Source organism: Manis javanica, chromosome 2 (genome assembly GCF_040802235.1).
Source record: "Manis javanica isolate MJ-LG chromosome 2, MJ_LKY, whole genome shotgun sequence".
NCBI classification, from domain to species: Eukaryota; Metazoa; Chordata; class Mammalia; order Pholidota; family Manidae; genus Manis; species Manis javanica.
Genome location: NC_133157.1, coordinates 3476362 through 3489105, shown reverse-complemented (window position 1 = coordinate 3489105; position 12744 = coordinate 3476362). Strand labels below are relative to the sequence as shown.

The 12744-nt window shown below is 64.5% G+C and overlaps 2 protein-coding genes across 2 annotated transcripts; both read left to right on the top strand.

Annotated features, from left to right (window-relative positions):
* Window positions 1-351: 351 nt before the first annotated feature.
* On the top strand, window positions 352-3617 carry OBP2B (odorant binding protein 2B). The gene is made up of 7 exons (XM_037007351.2): window positions 352-536; window positions 984-1117; window positions 1383-1453; window positions 1936-2031; window positions 2701-2802; window positions 3107-3133; window positions 3489-3617. Exons 1-6 carry the CDS (start codon window positions 447-449, stop codon window positions 3130-3132), a joined length of 519 nt encoding a protein of 172 aa, XP_036863246.2. The 5' UTR covers window positions 352-446; the 3' UTR covers window position 3133; window positions 3489-3617.
* A 2274-nt stretch (window positions 3618-5891) lies between these two features.
* Window positions 5892-11804, top strand: LOC118970492 (uncharacterized). Its single transcript, XM_073217960.1, has 8 exons — window positions 5892-6091; window positions 6499-6569; window positions 6851-7009; window positions 7302-7434; window positions 8869-10354; window positions 10590-11183; window positions 11419-11435; window positions 11658-11804. Exons 1-5 carry the CDS (start codon window positions 5892-5894, stop codon window positions 9866-9868), a joined length of 1563 nt encoding a protein of 520 aa, XP_073074061.1. The 3' UTR covers window positions 9869-10354; window positions 10590-11183; window positions 11419-11435; window positions 11658-11804.
* Window positions 11805-12744: the final 940 nt, after the last annotated feature.

Below are 12744 nucleotides of genomic sequence, written 5' to 3'. Positions count from 1 at the left end.
AGGACGGGCATTGGCAGGGTCACCAGGGCAGCTGAGAACTCGGGCTCCGGGGACACATTCAAAGCACCCTGAAGCCCAGGCCCTGTCTCCCCACTGGCAAGCTGGCCGGTTCCCAGAGGACTTGCTGGGCACCCCAGCCCTGGGCTCCCGGGAAGGGAAGGGGAGGGGACGTGGGTGCCCACTCACCCATTCTGACGATGTGCTTGTCCAGAGGGAGTTTGGTCTTTTATTCTTTGGCACCATATACTCGTCTGTCACTCACCAGACCCACCACCTTCCCAGATGTGGAGTTGGCAGGGACACTCAGGGGAGGGTGTGGTCTGTGCCAAGTGCTCAAGGGGTGGGGTGCACCACAGCCGGGCATAAAGGGCAGCCCCGTGAGGAGCCGGCACAGCTTCACCCAGAACCCCCGTGACCCGCAGCGGCCCCGAGCACAGCGCCCTGAGATGAAGGCCCTGGTCCTGACCATCACACTCGGCCTGTTTGCTGCCCTGCAGGCCCAGGAGCCCCTGTCCACCCACCCAGAGACGCAGGATGTGAGCCTGCAGAGAGGAGGGGGCGGGGTTTGCCTGCAGCTGGGCGGTGGCCAGGGTTGCTGTCACCGGAGGGGGCCGTTCAAGGGCACGTAGTGGTTAGGGTGAGTGGCGGTGCCGCTCTGTCCTCGGGGAGCAGGCTCGGCTCAGGGACAGATGAACTGGTGCCCTGGAGACCCCGACGGCACTCCAGGGCCCTCTGGAGTGAGGAGTCTGGATGCCAGGGCCTGGCACCAACAGAGATGGGGTCGTGGGGTGGCAGACACGCCCTGCCTCTGCTGGGGCTGGGAGCCCTGGGGGCTGGGCTGGTTCTAACTAAGCCCTGGGGAGCAGGTGTGTGGGAACCCAGCCTGCCTTTGAGGGGCTGCAGCCTGGGTGCTGGGGCAACAGGTGGCCGAGGAGGCAAATCTGGGCCCTGCCACCCTGGGCTCACGCCCAGGCCCTGCTCAGTTCACAGGAACATGGTATGTGAAGGCCATGGTGACCAACAAGCCCATACCTATGGAGAAGAGGCCCGACAAGGTGTCCCCAGTGACAATGACAGCCCTGGATGGTGGGGACTTGGAGGTCTCCTTCACCTTCATGTGAGTGTCTCCCGCCTGGGGTGCCGCCTCCTGCCTCCTCCCCAGCTGGGCTGCAGGGTGACGCGGGGGCAGCCCTTCATAGTGCCTCTTCCCATCTCAGTTGGTCAAATGAATGTGTCCCTGACCTGGAAGGAAAGAGTCCTTGGCTGCAGGCTAACAGTGGGACTTGTGGGGACACCAGGTCAGATGTCGATGTGCCAGGTGAGCTCAGAGGGGCATGGGCACAGGTGTGTGTCCTGAAACTGGGGCTACCTCCTGTCCCCAGGAAGGCGGACCAGTGCCACGAGAAGAGGATCGTCCTGCAGCAAATGGCAGAGCCCGGCAAATTCAGCACCTGTGAGTCTGGCCAGGACCCTCCGCTTGGTGGCCTGGCTGTCTGGACCCTCCCTGGTTCTCTCCAGGAGACACCAAGCTCTCCCTCCCACAGGGCCTCATTGTCCTGATGTCAGACACCAGATGCAGCAGGGGTGACAGGAGCAGCCCTGCCCTCTGCATGTCTAGCTCTTCACCCTGCGGGGAACCGAGGCAGGGCACCATGGGAGTGCCGGGTCCCGGCCTCTGACTTCCTCTAGCCCGTGTGACTCACGGCTTGGGTGGTGACCTTCCCCAGGAGGGGCTCTCTTCCCAGTGTCAGGGCCCACGGCTAGGAGCAGGCTGTCCTGCGCAAAGGCCCGGCCGGGGCCCCTGAATGATGGGGGCTCACCGCAGCCAGGGTGATGGAGAAGCCAACCTGTTCCAGAGTGTCCTTCAGCTGGTCTCAAATATTTCCTCCAGGAACGGAGGTGCTGAAGACCCACGTTCTCTCCGTCTGTCCACAGGTGGGGGCAAGATGAACGTGTATCTCCTGGAGCTGTCCGTTGAGGACCACTACATCTTCTACTGCAAGGGCTTGTTCCACGTGGGAAAGCTCATGGGTAGGGGTGGCCCCCCTGGGCCCTTGGAGCATCTCCAAACCCAGCCCCACAGTCGCTGCTCCCTGAAGCTCGGGGAACTGGCGGAATCCCTGCCCTGGTTCCAGAACAGGAAGGCCCTGTGCTGGTCTCTGTGTGCCTGGCGTGGTTTGCTGCTCAGGGCAGCCAGTCTGAGCTCCCTCGGGTCTTGACCACTCACAGGGGGAATTCTGGCCTGTGCAGCTGCAGCATGCCACTTCCTGGGGTCTCAGGCGTGCAGCCAGGTCCTGTAGGGGCAGGATGTGTTGCTGATAGAGGCCTCCTCGGGACAGTGACCCTCCAGAGCGCGGTCAACTCCAAGAACCCTCTGGCCATAAGGCAGCACGGTTCCTCTCAGCTGCGAGGTCCTTCCTGGTCAGGGGTGTGATCCTGCAGCTCAGCTTTGGGGGCAGGCCTGGGTCCCTCAGGGGCCGTCAGTGACTCGTGCTGTCCCCATGGCTATCCTCCCTTCCCGGGGAGGTGGCCTGTCTCCTCCACACCCGCTCTGCGTCCACTTGCAGGCTGAGCCCTCCTCTCCCAGCCTGGGTAGGTCCTGGGTGAAGCCCCCCAAATGTTGGGAGGGGCCCTCTCTATCCAGATCTGTTTCCTGAGACCTCAGGCTCACCTGAGACCCGGACACCTCCTCACCTGCAGGTAAAAAACCTGACCTGAGCCTGGAAGCCCTGGAAGAATTTAAGAAATTCACGCAGCGCCAGGGGCTGCCGCAGGAGAGTATCTTCCTGCCGCTCCAGATGGGTGAGATGCAGCTCTGTCTGTGGCCCCGTATCCACTCTGTGTCCTTCTGGTTTCCTGTGCCCTGGTGTCCCCGCTAGGCCCTCATATCCCACTGGGCCCCTTGTGTCCCTGTGCATCCCCCGTGACCCTCACATCCCTTCCCTACTGTTCCCTCCGTGGGGTGACATCATAAGTGATGTGTCCCAAGGAGGCCTTGGGCTGGACTCTGGGTCTCAGGCACCCAAGTCCGAGCTGCGGGCAGTGGCTAGCTCGGGGCCCCTGTCCAGGGTATCATCTCATGCCTGGGTTTGCTTGGTTTCCACAGAAAACTGCATTCCTGAAAGTGATTAGGGTGAGTTTGAAGCAAACAAGCATGCTGGATGGGAGGTCAGGAGCCATGGGGGCACCCCCAACTGCAGGCAGGAGGGACCCCGAGTGGGCCAGGTGGGGCCTGCTCTGCGACCCCGGGCACGGCTCATCCTCACGCAGGAGGTCTGTCCCTGGGCATCATTCCCAGGACAGCAGAGACTCTCTGGGTGTTGGGTTTGCTCTTTGTGTAATGTGGGAGCAATGGGCGGGGGTCTGTCCCCACTGCACATGCTCCTGGTGGGAGCTGGGACCTGCTGCAGCCCTGTGCTGCAGCCCTGAGAGGCCTGCAAGTGCCCATTGCCCTTCCGCCTCGGCCTCGCTGAAACCCTCCTTCCCAGGGCAGGAGCACTGTTCTGCAGGACGTGGAAGGAATCCCCGGGCCTGGGGCCAGCCGCCCCCTCCTCGCCCTCTGCCCCCTCCCACCCTCCACCCCCTCTCCTGGCTCCTCATAAAGAGCTTCAGCATCCCTGGTGCCTCTGTGTGTTGTGGGGCCCTCGGATGGGCTGGGAATGGGGAGGGGCTGAGCAAGCTGGGGTGGGGAGGAGGGAGGCCAGGCTTCCCCAGCCCACCAGAAGGCTGGGAGCCCAGCCAGGGTGCCCTCTGTTCCCAGCCTGGCTGTACCCAGGGCTACCCCTGGGGAGGGAACCACCTCAGGAGGGATGGTTGCTCACACATTCTGCTGCCATCACTGCAGTTTCCCGAAATTACCCTGCAGCTCAGTCAGGAGATGCCTGACCGCTGGCCAGCAGGGGCTGGTGGTGGGAGGCGGAGCCCAGCCCAGCCTCCCTGGAGACAGTGGGTGTGTGGGCTCCCCCTGTGCAGGTCAAGGCCCACAGTCGCTGGTGGGGAGCAGCCAGCATTCCGGGCTTCTCCTGGACACAGCAGACCCCAAGTGCAGACTGCTGGGGCTTGGGCAGGCAACCCTGGGCGGGGGTCCCTGCAGCAGCACCAGCGCCCCCCTGGGGCTGGGGCCCAGGCCGTCCCAGGCCTCACCAGCCTCGGCTTCACATGTTCTGTAGAGACAGTGCTGACCCTGCAAAGAGGCCAGACCCTCCAGCCAGACACCTGCGGGGGTCCTGGTGGCCGCCTGAGCCTCAGGACTCCTGGGCCCTGCCCCGTGGGTCTGCCTCACTCGGATCTGCCCCTCAGTGGGCCATGGCATGACATGGCTGCCCCCAGGGGGCTGCGCAGGGCGAGGCTGTAGGCTGGCCGGGGCCTGGGCCCAGGGTCCCTTGTGGCTGCAGGCTAAGACTAGGGTGGGGGTGCTGAGGTCTGACAGAGGACTATCCTGGGCAGATCGAGCCCCAGGCCTCTGAAGAAACAGGTCCAAGCTGGGGGTCCCCACACCCACTTCCTGGGCCTCTATGCAGCTATCCTTGGAGTTCATCTTCCTGGGGAGGGGGCAGCAGAGGCCCTGAGGGAGACGCTTCCTCTGTGGGGAGCCCAGCCCAGCACCTGTCCAGCACTGTCCACTCCCCACACTGGCCCTGCCTGGAGGTGTCCCAGTGCCAGGCCTGTGCTGAGCAGTGGACTGTGGGGTGGGGGTGCTGCACCCGGATGGCCCTGATGTCCTGGGAGGTTGGTCATGCACGAGGTGGGGCAGAATCAGCAGGATCTTAACAGAGTCCTGCAAACCTCATTTCCGAGGGGGTGACCCGGAGGCCTGGAAATGGCAGATGGTCCAGGGGCAGCTCTGTCCTCCCTGACGCCAGACCACTGCATTGGTCTCTACCCTGACCTGGTTGTGGGCTGGAGACCCGGGACTGGCCCTAAAACAAAACCAGCCCCCACGGGCGCGGGTCAGAGGGGCCGGCCGTGGTGCCCCGAGCAGCGTGTGGACACGCAGGTGGGGGGGAGTGAGCCGTGGGCCGCCCCGTGGAGGCCGTCTTCCTGCTGACCCGCTGTCGGCCCTCCTGCTCCTGGGGTTGGTCCTCATCTAGGCTCTGCTGGGTCCCCTGGGAAGCAACCACTGAGAAGGCGGGGTCGGGGGGAGGGAGCCGAATGGGGCCACAGGCCCGCAGAGGAGCCTGGCTGGTCTGGAGGGGCAGAGAGCCCGGGCCGGCTCCTCCTCCCCAAGCCTCCGAGCCCCGGGTACGGCCTCTGGGGGCCCCGGCCAGCTCAGGGGTGGCTCTCAACTGGAGGGGCTCTGAGGGGAGGCCCGCGTGGATGCCCACCCCCCCGTCACATCTTGTGCACACAGGGGCCTGGCTGGCCGGGATGGGTGGACAGCCTGGCCCAGCACCTCCTCCCGTGACCCTCTCTTGGCCATGACCCTAACATTCTCATCGGTTTTGGGGATTAGGAGCTGGACATCTTGGATGGAGGGGGAATTATTCTGCTTCTCCCTTGAAATAAAATGAATTTCTAGAAAATAGAAATGGAAAAAGGCTGCTCGTTACCAGCCCGCTTTCCTTGTGCTACGAGGCCTGTCAGACGTGAGTCATGGCAGACTGCTGCCAAGTTCCCGGGAGCTGCCCTTTCCCGGCCGGGAGGGACCCCAGGAGCCACGTTTCTCTGCTGTTTCTCAGCCAGAGGGGCTGCTGGGTGACATGCTTCCTCCAGATAAGGCTTCTCAGAAGGGATCAAACCCGAGTGCAGTGATGGCTAATTACACAAGGTCAAGAATGTCCATCCGGGGATCCGAACAAAACAAGTTACTCATCCCCTGCACTGCAAAACGGGGGCCTTCCTGAGGGCGACAGCGAGTGGGACCCGTCTTAGGGTGGCCAGAGCGGGAACAAATGGGCGCTGGGCTGCTGGGACACAAGTTGCTGAAGCCGCACTCTGGGCCGTGCCGCTGCCCCCCCAACAGCCGCGCTCAGCCTGCGCTCCGGCCCCGAGCCAAGAAGCCCCAGCTCACGCCTGCCCAGCCTCCCGAGGTGAGAGCCTTTGGGAGGGATGGCCGCAGCACCCCTGGTTCCCACGTCAGCTCCTGGACTGGGTGGGGGTCTCAGTCCTGTCCTGCCCAGCCCCAGGCGGACTTGGGCCAGAGTCCCCTTTGTGTCTTCTGTGCTGTGTCCAGGCAGAGGAGGGGGCAGAGGGGCCAGGCAAGCTCCCTCCCCACTGATGCGTGAGGATGCCCGTGCCCCACCCCCAGCTTGTAGGACTCTGGTACATAAAGCACTGGGCAGGGCACATGCCGCTCCCCAAGAAGAAGAGGGGCCATGGGCTGCCTCCCTTCAGCTTCATGATAAACAGTTTCGGCAAGCTGGAAATCAGGGGGAACCGCACATAAGCACGTCCTGGGGGCCTCGGTGCTGCCTCCAGCCCTGACCCGCAGGTGGGAAGCGGGCTCTGCAGCTGTCAGGTCTCATGCTAGCTCTGTGCTGAGCGGCACTCCTTCTGCAGCATTGCTAGCTCTCCAAGGCCTCACTGCCACAACGTCCATGGTAACAGTGCCGACACCAGCCTGATGCCAGGTGAGCACAGGACACAAGCACCCATCCGGGCTGGGCAAGCTTCTCAGACTGGCTTCAGCAGCACTTCCTGAAGCAGGCCCTGCTCAGAAGAGGGGCTGCAGACCCAGGAGGCCTCAACAATACCAGAGAGGGAAGTAGGACGGCCGGACCCCGACTGGCCGAGGTGCAGAGGGGGGCGGGCTGCCCAAGCTTTGGGTCATCTGGACCTGGCCTCAGAGGAGGCACTGGGAAGGGGGCAGAGGCTGAGGGGTCCTGCCTGAGCCCTCTGGCCACCCCGTGAGGCCTGGACATAGAAGGTGCCACCGCTTCCCTGCTGCAGGCAGCTTGTCTGCACGGACCTCTCCTGGCCCCCAGTCTGACGGTGTGTGGAGGCTGCGGGGCCACGCAGGAACAAGACGGTAGCAGGGCCCTCATGGTCTTCGAGGAGCATAGTCGACAGAGTGTGTGGCCACGTCCAGCCCAAGGGTGCTCACACTGGGGACAGGGGTGTGAGGGGCGGGTCTGCAGTGTGGTGGCGCCCTAGTGTGGGATAGATGGCCACCTGCGGGCACAATGTCCACTTCGTGCGTGGAGCTCTCTGGCCACTGGCTGGCCCACCCCCCAGGACACAGCTGTCCTCTGTGCTGGCTCTGAGCTGTCAGTGTCCAGAGCCCAACCCAGGAAGTGTTCCTGATTCTGGTGGCCAACCAACCAGGAACTTGCACCCCAGCCCCTTCCCTCTGGCCCTACCAGGAAGGGTCCGGGCCCCAGGGACACAGAGGACCTTCCTGTTCCGACTCAGGAGGAAGTCAGCGACTGTCCCAGAAAGAGGGCTGCATGCTGTGCTGGAAGGTGACGTCCTCCTGTTCCTGAACATGAGCCTCAGGCAACTCGGGGAACCGCGTGGTGGGGGTCCCAGCGGCGCTGGCTCGCGGGCCCCGCCAGCCCTCCTCCTCCATACGGCCGAGCCCCCGCCCGCCTCCCCACTCTCCTGAGCTCAGAGGGGCAACCGCAGCTGCAGCCATGGCGTGCCTCCTGCTCGCCCTGGGCATGGCCCTCCTGCGTGGCACGCAGGCCGCCGACGTCCCCAAACCATGGGGAGCCTGGACCTAACAAAGGTGTGGTGTGGCTGGGTCAGGGTGGTCTGAGAGAGGGCAGGGAAGCCTGGACCTCAGAACCTAAAGGGAAGGCAAAGTGAGGCCTTCATGTGGGGGACACCTTTGTCCCCCCAAAGGTTGGAGGGACTTGTCCAGCTCGAGCCACCTGAACTCCAAATATCCTCGTTCTCTCAGTCCTGGGAGTTGCCTACCCAGCTGCACCCTGAATGGGAGCCGCCTTAGGACAGGCTGGGGTTCAGAAGGCAGCTGTACCAAGTCCACGAGAACACCCCCAGGACTGGCACAGGGCGGGTGTCCTGGATTCTGGCACAGCACACGCTATACACCATCTGAGAAACCCAGGCGACAGGAGTCCCCACCCGGCTGGACGGGGTGGGCGGAGCATCCTCTGTGGGCCTGGACCCCCTCCTGCCCCCAAGTGCAGCTGAAGGCTCCCCTCCCCCCCAGGTGGCCGGGACCTGGCACTCCATGGCCATGGCAGCCAGCGACATCTCCCTCCTGGACTCTGCTAGCACCCCCCTGAGAATGTACATCCAGGAGCTGAGACCCACCCCCTAGGACAACCTGGAGATCGTCACGACCCAACGGTGGGTGTGCCAAGGTTCCCCCATGAGGGCCTGGCTCCAGGGCAGGCAGGCAGGCGGGGCAGGGCTCCTGAGGGGCCCTGTGGGCAGGCACTGTGCCCCAGGTGTGGGAAGGGAGCTCGGAGGTTCCCAGTCCTCTTAAGAGGCCCCTCCCAGGGCTCTGGGCCCACTGGGTGACCCCACAGCACACAGCCCCAGGGCCAGTGTGTGGAGAGGCCTAGAGGCCTGAGTGGGGGCAGGTGGCCAGCTGCAGGCTGGGGCCCTTGGTCGGCCCCTGGAGTGGGGGCCTAGGGCCAAGGAGTCCTGAGGGCATCTGTGATGACATACTTGGAAGCACAGTGACCAGGTGCCACATAGGGAGGGTCAGTTTTGAGCTGCCACATGCCCTCAGCCACCAGCCAGCTTGCCTGCCAGGTTTCCTGGCTGGTCTGTCTTCCCCATTGTCAGCTGGCCCGAGTTACGTGCTCAGGGCCTCAAGAGCTGCCTACATACAGGCCAGCACCTGTGACATTGCTCCTGGCCAGCCAAGGCCAGCTGGGCTGAGTTCCCGGGCCCTGTGGACACTCCCCAGAGCCCCGCTCTGGGCCCATGAGCCACCCCAGCACTCTGGCTTTCCAGGGAGAACCACCTGCGTGTGCGGAGGAGCATCACAGCCCAGAGGACTGAGGACCCGGCAGTGTTCGTGGTAGCCTGTGAGTGCCCCACCCCACGCCTGTGGACCGCCTGGCCAGCTCCCCCTCCCCTCCTGCTGGGGCCGCCCAGCAGGGAGCTACCCCCGCTGGGCCCGCCCAGAGCCACTCCGCACTGCACCTGGCGGCAGGGGAAGGTCAGACGCTTGACTCCCACCCCTGTGGCGTGGTGGCTGGTGAGGCCTCGGGGTCCCCACTCCCCCGGGCTCCCCTCTGGCCTGGCTCCCACAGTCCCTCCCGGGACAGGAAGAGAGCAGGGGACACCCAAGCTGCCATGCAGGCGTGTGTCGGCGGAGGGTCATGCTCCGAGGACAGGCCCGTGGCAACGTCCCTGCTCAGGGACCGGTGGCCGGAGTGTCCTTAAGAATACCCATGAACCAGACCTGGGAGAAGGCCCCCTGGGAACAGCGGGAGCGTCCTGGCCCCAGACCTCCCGTGCCCTGCCCGGCACTGCCCTGGGCCTGGCGGCTTCCGTGCTGCCTTTGGCCTCATCTGGGACAGTCCCCCGGGCCTGTCCCCCAGGTGCCAGCCCTCGCCTCCCTCCAGGGCCCACCTGCCCCTCCTGCCTCCGTTCCGGCCACACCCTTTCCTCTAACAGGCAGTGGCTATGGGGGGCCCAGTCTCTACCCCAGGACCAGCCTGGCCGCATCTGGGCCCAGCAGCCCAGACGGCCACCCAGCCCCACCACGCGACCCCCACTGCTCACCTGGGAGTTCGCCTGCAGGAATCCCGTCTACCTGACAAGCTGGCGGGAGCCTCCGAAGCCAGGCAGTGCCCAGCGGGGAGCTGCCCAACTGGCCCCCATCGCCCTGCTCCAAACCCAGCCAGGCTGTGGCCCTGCAGCTTCGGCATGTGCACACGTCCCCGTCCCCACCTCTGAAGATCAGAGGCGTCACTACCCTGCCCCTGCAAACTATCCTGCTCTTTGACGCCCAGCACGGCCCAGGCTCCAGCGGGCTCCAGTCCCCAGTTACCCTGCCTGCTCCCTGGGCCTGGCACTGCTGTGGGGTCACCTGGGATTTAGGGCCCGAGCATGTGGACGAATAACTGAATGAATTCTGCCACGTCCAGGATGGGGGGTGTAGGGTGGGGCCAAGTGTGGGCGAGGCTGGTCTCCCCAGGAGTGCTGCCTGGGGCTCCCCCCAGGGGGCCATGAGGCAGGCTCCAGGAGGCAGCCCCAAAGGCAAGCGACAGGTCATACAGAGGCCTGGGGGAGCGGCAGGGAGAGGCGGCCTGGCTGTGGGGGAGGCTGGGAGGGGCCCTCAGCTGAGACCAGCTCTCTGTTTCGGCCTGTTTCCCAGATGAGGGGGAAAGAAAGATTTCCGTGCTGGACACAGATTACATGGACTACATGTTCTTCTGCATGGACGCCAAGGAGCCCACGGCTGAGCAAGGCACGGTGTGCCAGTACCTGGGTGTGTAGCTGAGCCCCCTGCAGGACCGTGTCCGGCAGGGCGTCCCTTGGTCACAAGGAGCACCAGGGGCTTCCCTGGGTGGTGGGAGGGTGGGGAGGGCCTGCCTCACCAGCTGCTGTGAGCCACCTTAGCAAAGGTCATAGGGCGTGGCCTTGGGCGCCAGGGGTGTTCTGATGTGGTGACCAGGGACAGGCCAGGAGCGAAGTGGAGGACAAGGGGATTTGCCTCCACGCAGAGGGGCCACACTCGCCAGTGGGGAGAACTGGTCAGCACTGACCCAACCATCTTGGAGGCTTTCCATGACTTCAAAATCATTTCAGATAAGAGAGCACCTTTAAAGGGTGATATTCTGATGGTGTTAATGTACTGGCTCCATGTCGTGTCCGTTCTCAGGTGCCCCCATGGCTGCCGAGTGCCCAGGGCCTGGGGCGGGGGCCCACTCCCTGGTTCATAGAGCAGCCGGGGGGTACAGGGGTGGGGGTGGGTTTGCCTTTCTGCGTAGACTTCTCCAGGGGCCGACCAGGGGCCCCAGCCTGCAGCTGGTCAGGAGAGGAGGGGCGGGGAACCCCAGGGGGTGCTGAGCCCCGACACCACCCCAGAAGCTGGGCCAGGCTAAGCTCTGCCGGCCTCAGGACTCTGTCATGTCCTTCCGGTGCTGGCTCACTGGGCAGGGTCCTTGGGTCCCCGAGCTCTCAGCCCAAGGACTGACCCATTGCCCCCACAGCCAGGACCCTGAAGGTCGACAACAAGGTCATGGAGAAGTTCCACAAAATTATCCAGACCCTGCCTGTGCACATGCGCATCATCCTGGACCTGACCCAGGGCAGAGGTGAGCTCTGGCCCCCGAGGCCCCTCCTCGCGTGGGCCCCTCCTCAGCCTGCGGAGAAGCAGAGGCTACCAGAACGGGTGCTGTGGGATACAGGCAGCATCTTACCTCATTTGTGGTCCCAATTTTCCCAGGAGGCGGGTGGAGGGCTGCAGAGCCCCTGGGGGCTCCCTCCCGACCCTGGGCCAGGGACTGTGGTGGCCACCTTGTGACTCTTCCTCCCCTTTTCCCCCCACAGAGCAGTGCCGCGTCTAGGTGAGCACCTGCCCGTCCATCTCCAGAGTAACGTACCAGCCCTGCCCCGCATCCCGGGTGGGGGGCGGCTCCTCGGGACCCCAGACTCTCCTCTGTCCAGTCCCTGGGTCCCATGTAGGAGCGGCTGGCCCCGTACCCACTCTCTCGAGTGGTCTCTGGGGATGTTGACCCTGTGTCCTGGCCACACGCACATGCTGACATCCCCACCACTCCTTCTGACAGGGTGTGGACAGAGGCGGAGGCTGAGGAAGGGCTGGCAGGGGGTGACACCACTCAGACAAGGAGGGGGTCAGGGGCTGCCCTCGGGCTGCCCAGGGAGGGGCTGGCGAGGGTCCAACAGGCTCCTCAGAAAGCACAGGGGAGCTCCGTCCACTACAGGGCCCGGGAGCCTTGGCCCTCTGCAGAGAGACGATGTCACCCCCTGCCTCCCCGTCAGAACAATCAGGAGGGACTGAGGCCAAGGTGGCTGCAGGACGTGGCTCCGCCTGGGGGCCAGGCACCTCCAGGCCCCAGCCTGGGGTCTCCTGCTCTGAGCGGTTCCTCCTTCAGCAATAAAGAAGTGACCCTGTGCAGACTCCGCCTGGGTCTTTCCTGGCTGATGGGTGTGGGATGGAGCCGAGGGGGCGGCTCAGCAGGGGATGACAAGAGTGGGAAGGTGGTGTGGAGCTCCAGACACAGCCCTGAGCGTGGCGCCCCTCTGTGTGGGGCGGTGGACAGTCTTCCGTCCCCATTGCTCTGTCATCAGAGAGTGTGGGGACCTTACTGCTGGTAGACCATCACACCCAGACAGTCACTTTTCACTTATGTTCCATGAAAAAGAAATGTCTCAGAGGCTTTTAGCTCCTCCTGCCCTCCCAGGAGGTGGGGGTGTCGGAGCTCCAGGGCAGGGAGAGGGTGCAGCCTGTGCGCAGGTGGACAGGGCCACAGAGCCCAGCAGCCCAGCACAGGGCAGGCGCACCCCCGCCCGGTCCCCACAGGGTGGCAGCTGCGGAGCCCACCTGCTCCCACATTTCCACTCCCTGTCCCTCCTTGGTGGGAACACGCCGGCTCCCCCCCTCCCCAAGCCCAGAGGGCTAGCAGCTGGCAGCCTGGTCCTGTCCAGTGGGAGGCAGAGCTACACATGGGCCAGGCTTCCCTGGCTCCTCACCCCCACTCTGAACCTGAAACCTGCCCCTCCAAAAGGACAGAGCCGGGTCCCCCCTCCAGGGACATGGGGTGGGTGGGAGGGAGTAGTGGGCCTTCCTGTAAGGGCCCAGAGTGAGCAGCAGGGGCTGAGGCTGCCCTCCCTACTGTCATGGTCCCGGTGCTG

Coding starts and splice junctions, on each gene's coding strand:
- OBP2B (XM_037007351.2), top strand. CDS start 447: ATGAAGGCCCTGGTCCTGACCATCACACTCGGCCTGTTTGCTGCCCTG. Junction 1,454..1,935: donor GCCCGGCAAATTCAGCACCT/GTGAGTCTGGCC, acceptor GTCTGTCCACAG/GTGGGGGCAAGATGAACGTG. Junction 2,032..2,700: donor CCACGTGGGAAAGCTCATGG/GTAGGGGTGGCC, acceptor CCTCACCTGCAG/GTAAAAAACCTGACCTGAGC.
- LOC118970492 (XM_073217960.1), top strand. CDS start 5,892: ATGGGCGCTGGGCTGCTGGGACACAAGTTGCTGAAGCCGCACTCTGGG. Junction 6,092..6,498: donor CACGTCAGCTCCTGGACTGG/GTGGGGGTCTCA, acceptor CTCCTTCTGCAG/CATTGCTAGCTCTCCAAGGC. Junction 7,435..8,868: donor TTCCTGAACATGAGCCTCAG/GCAACTCGGGGA, acceptor CTGGCTTTCCAG/GGAGAACCACCTGCGTGTGC.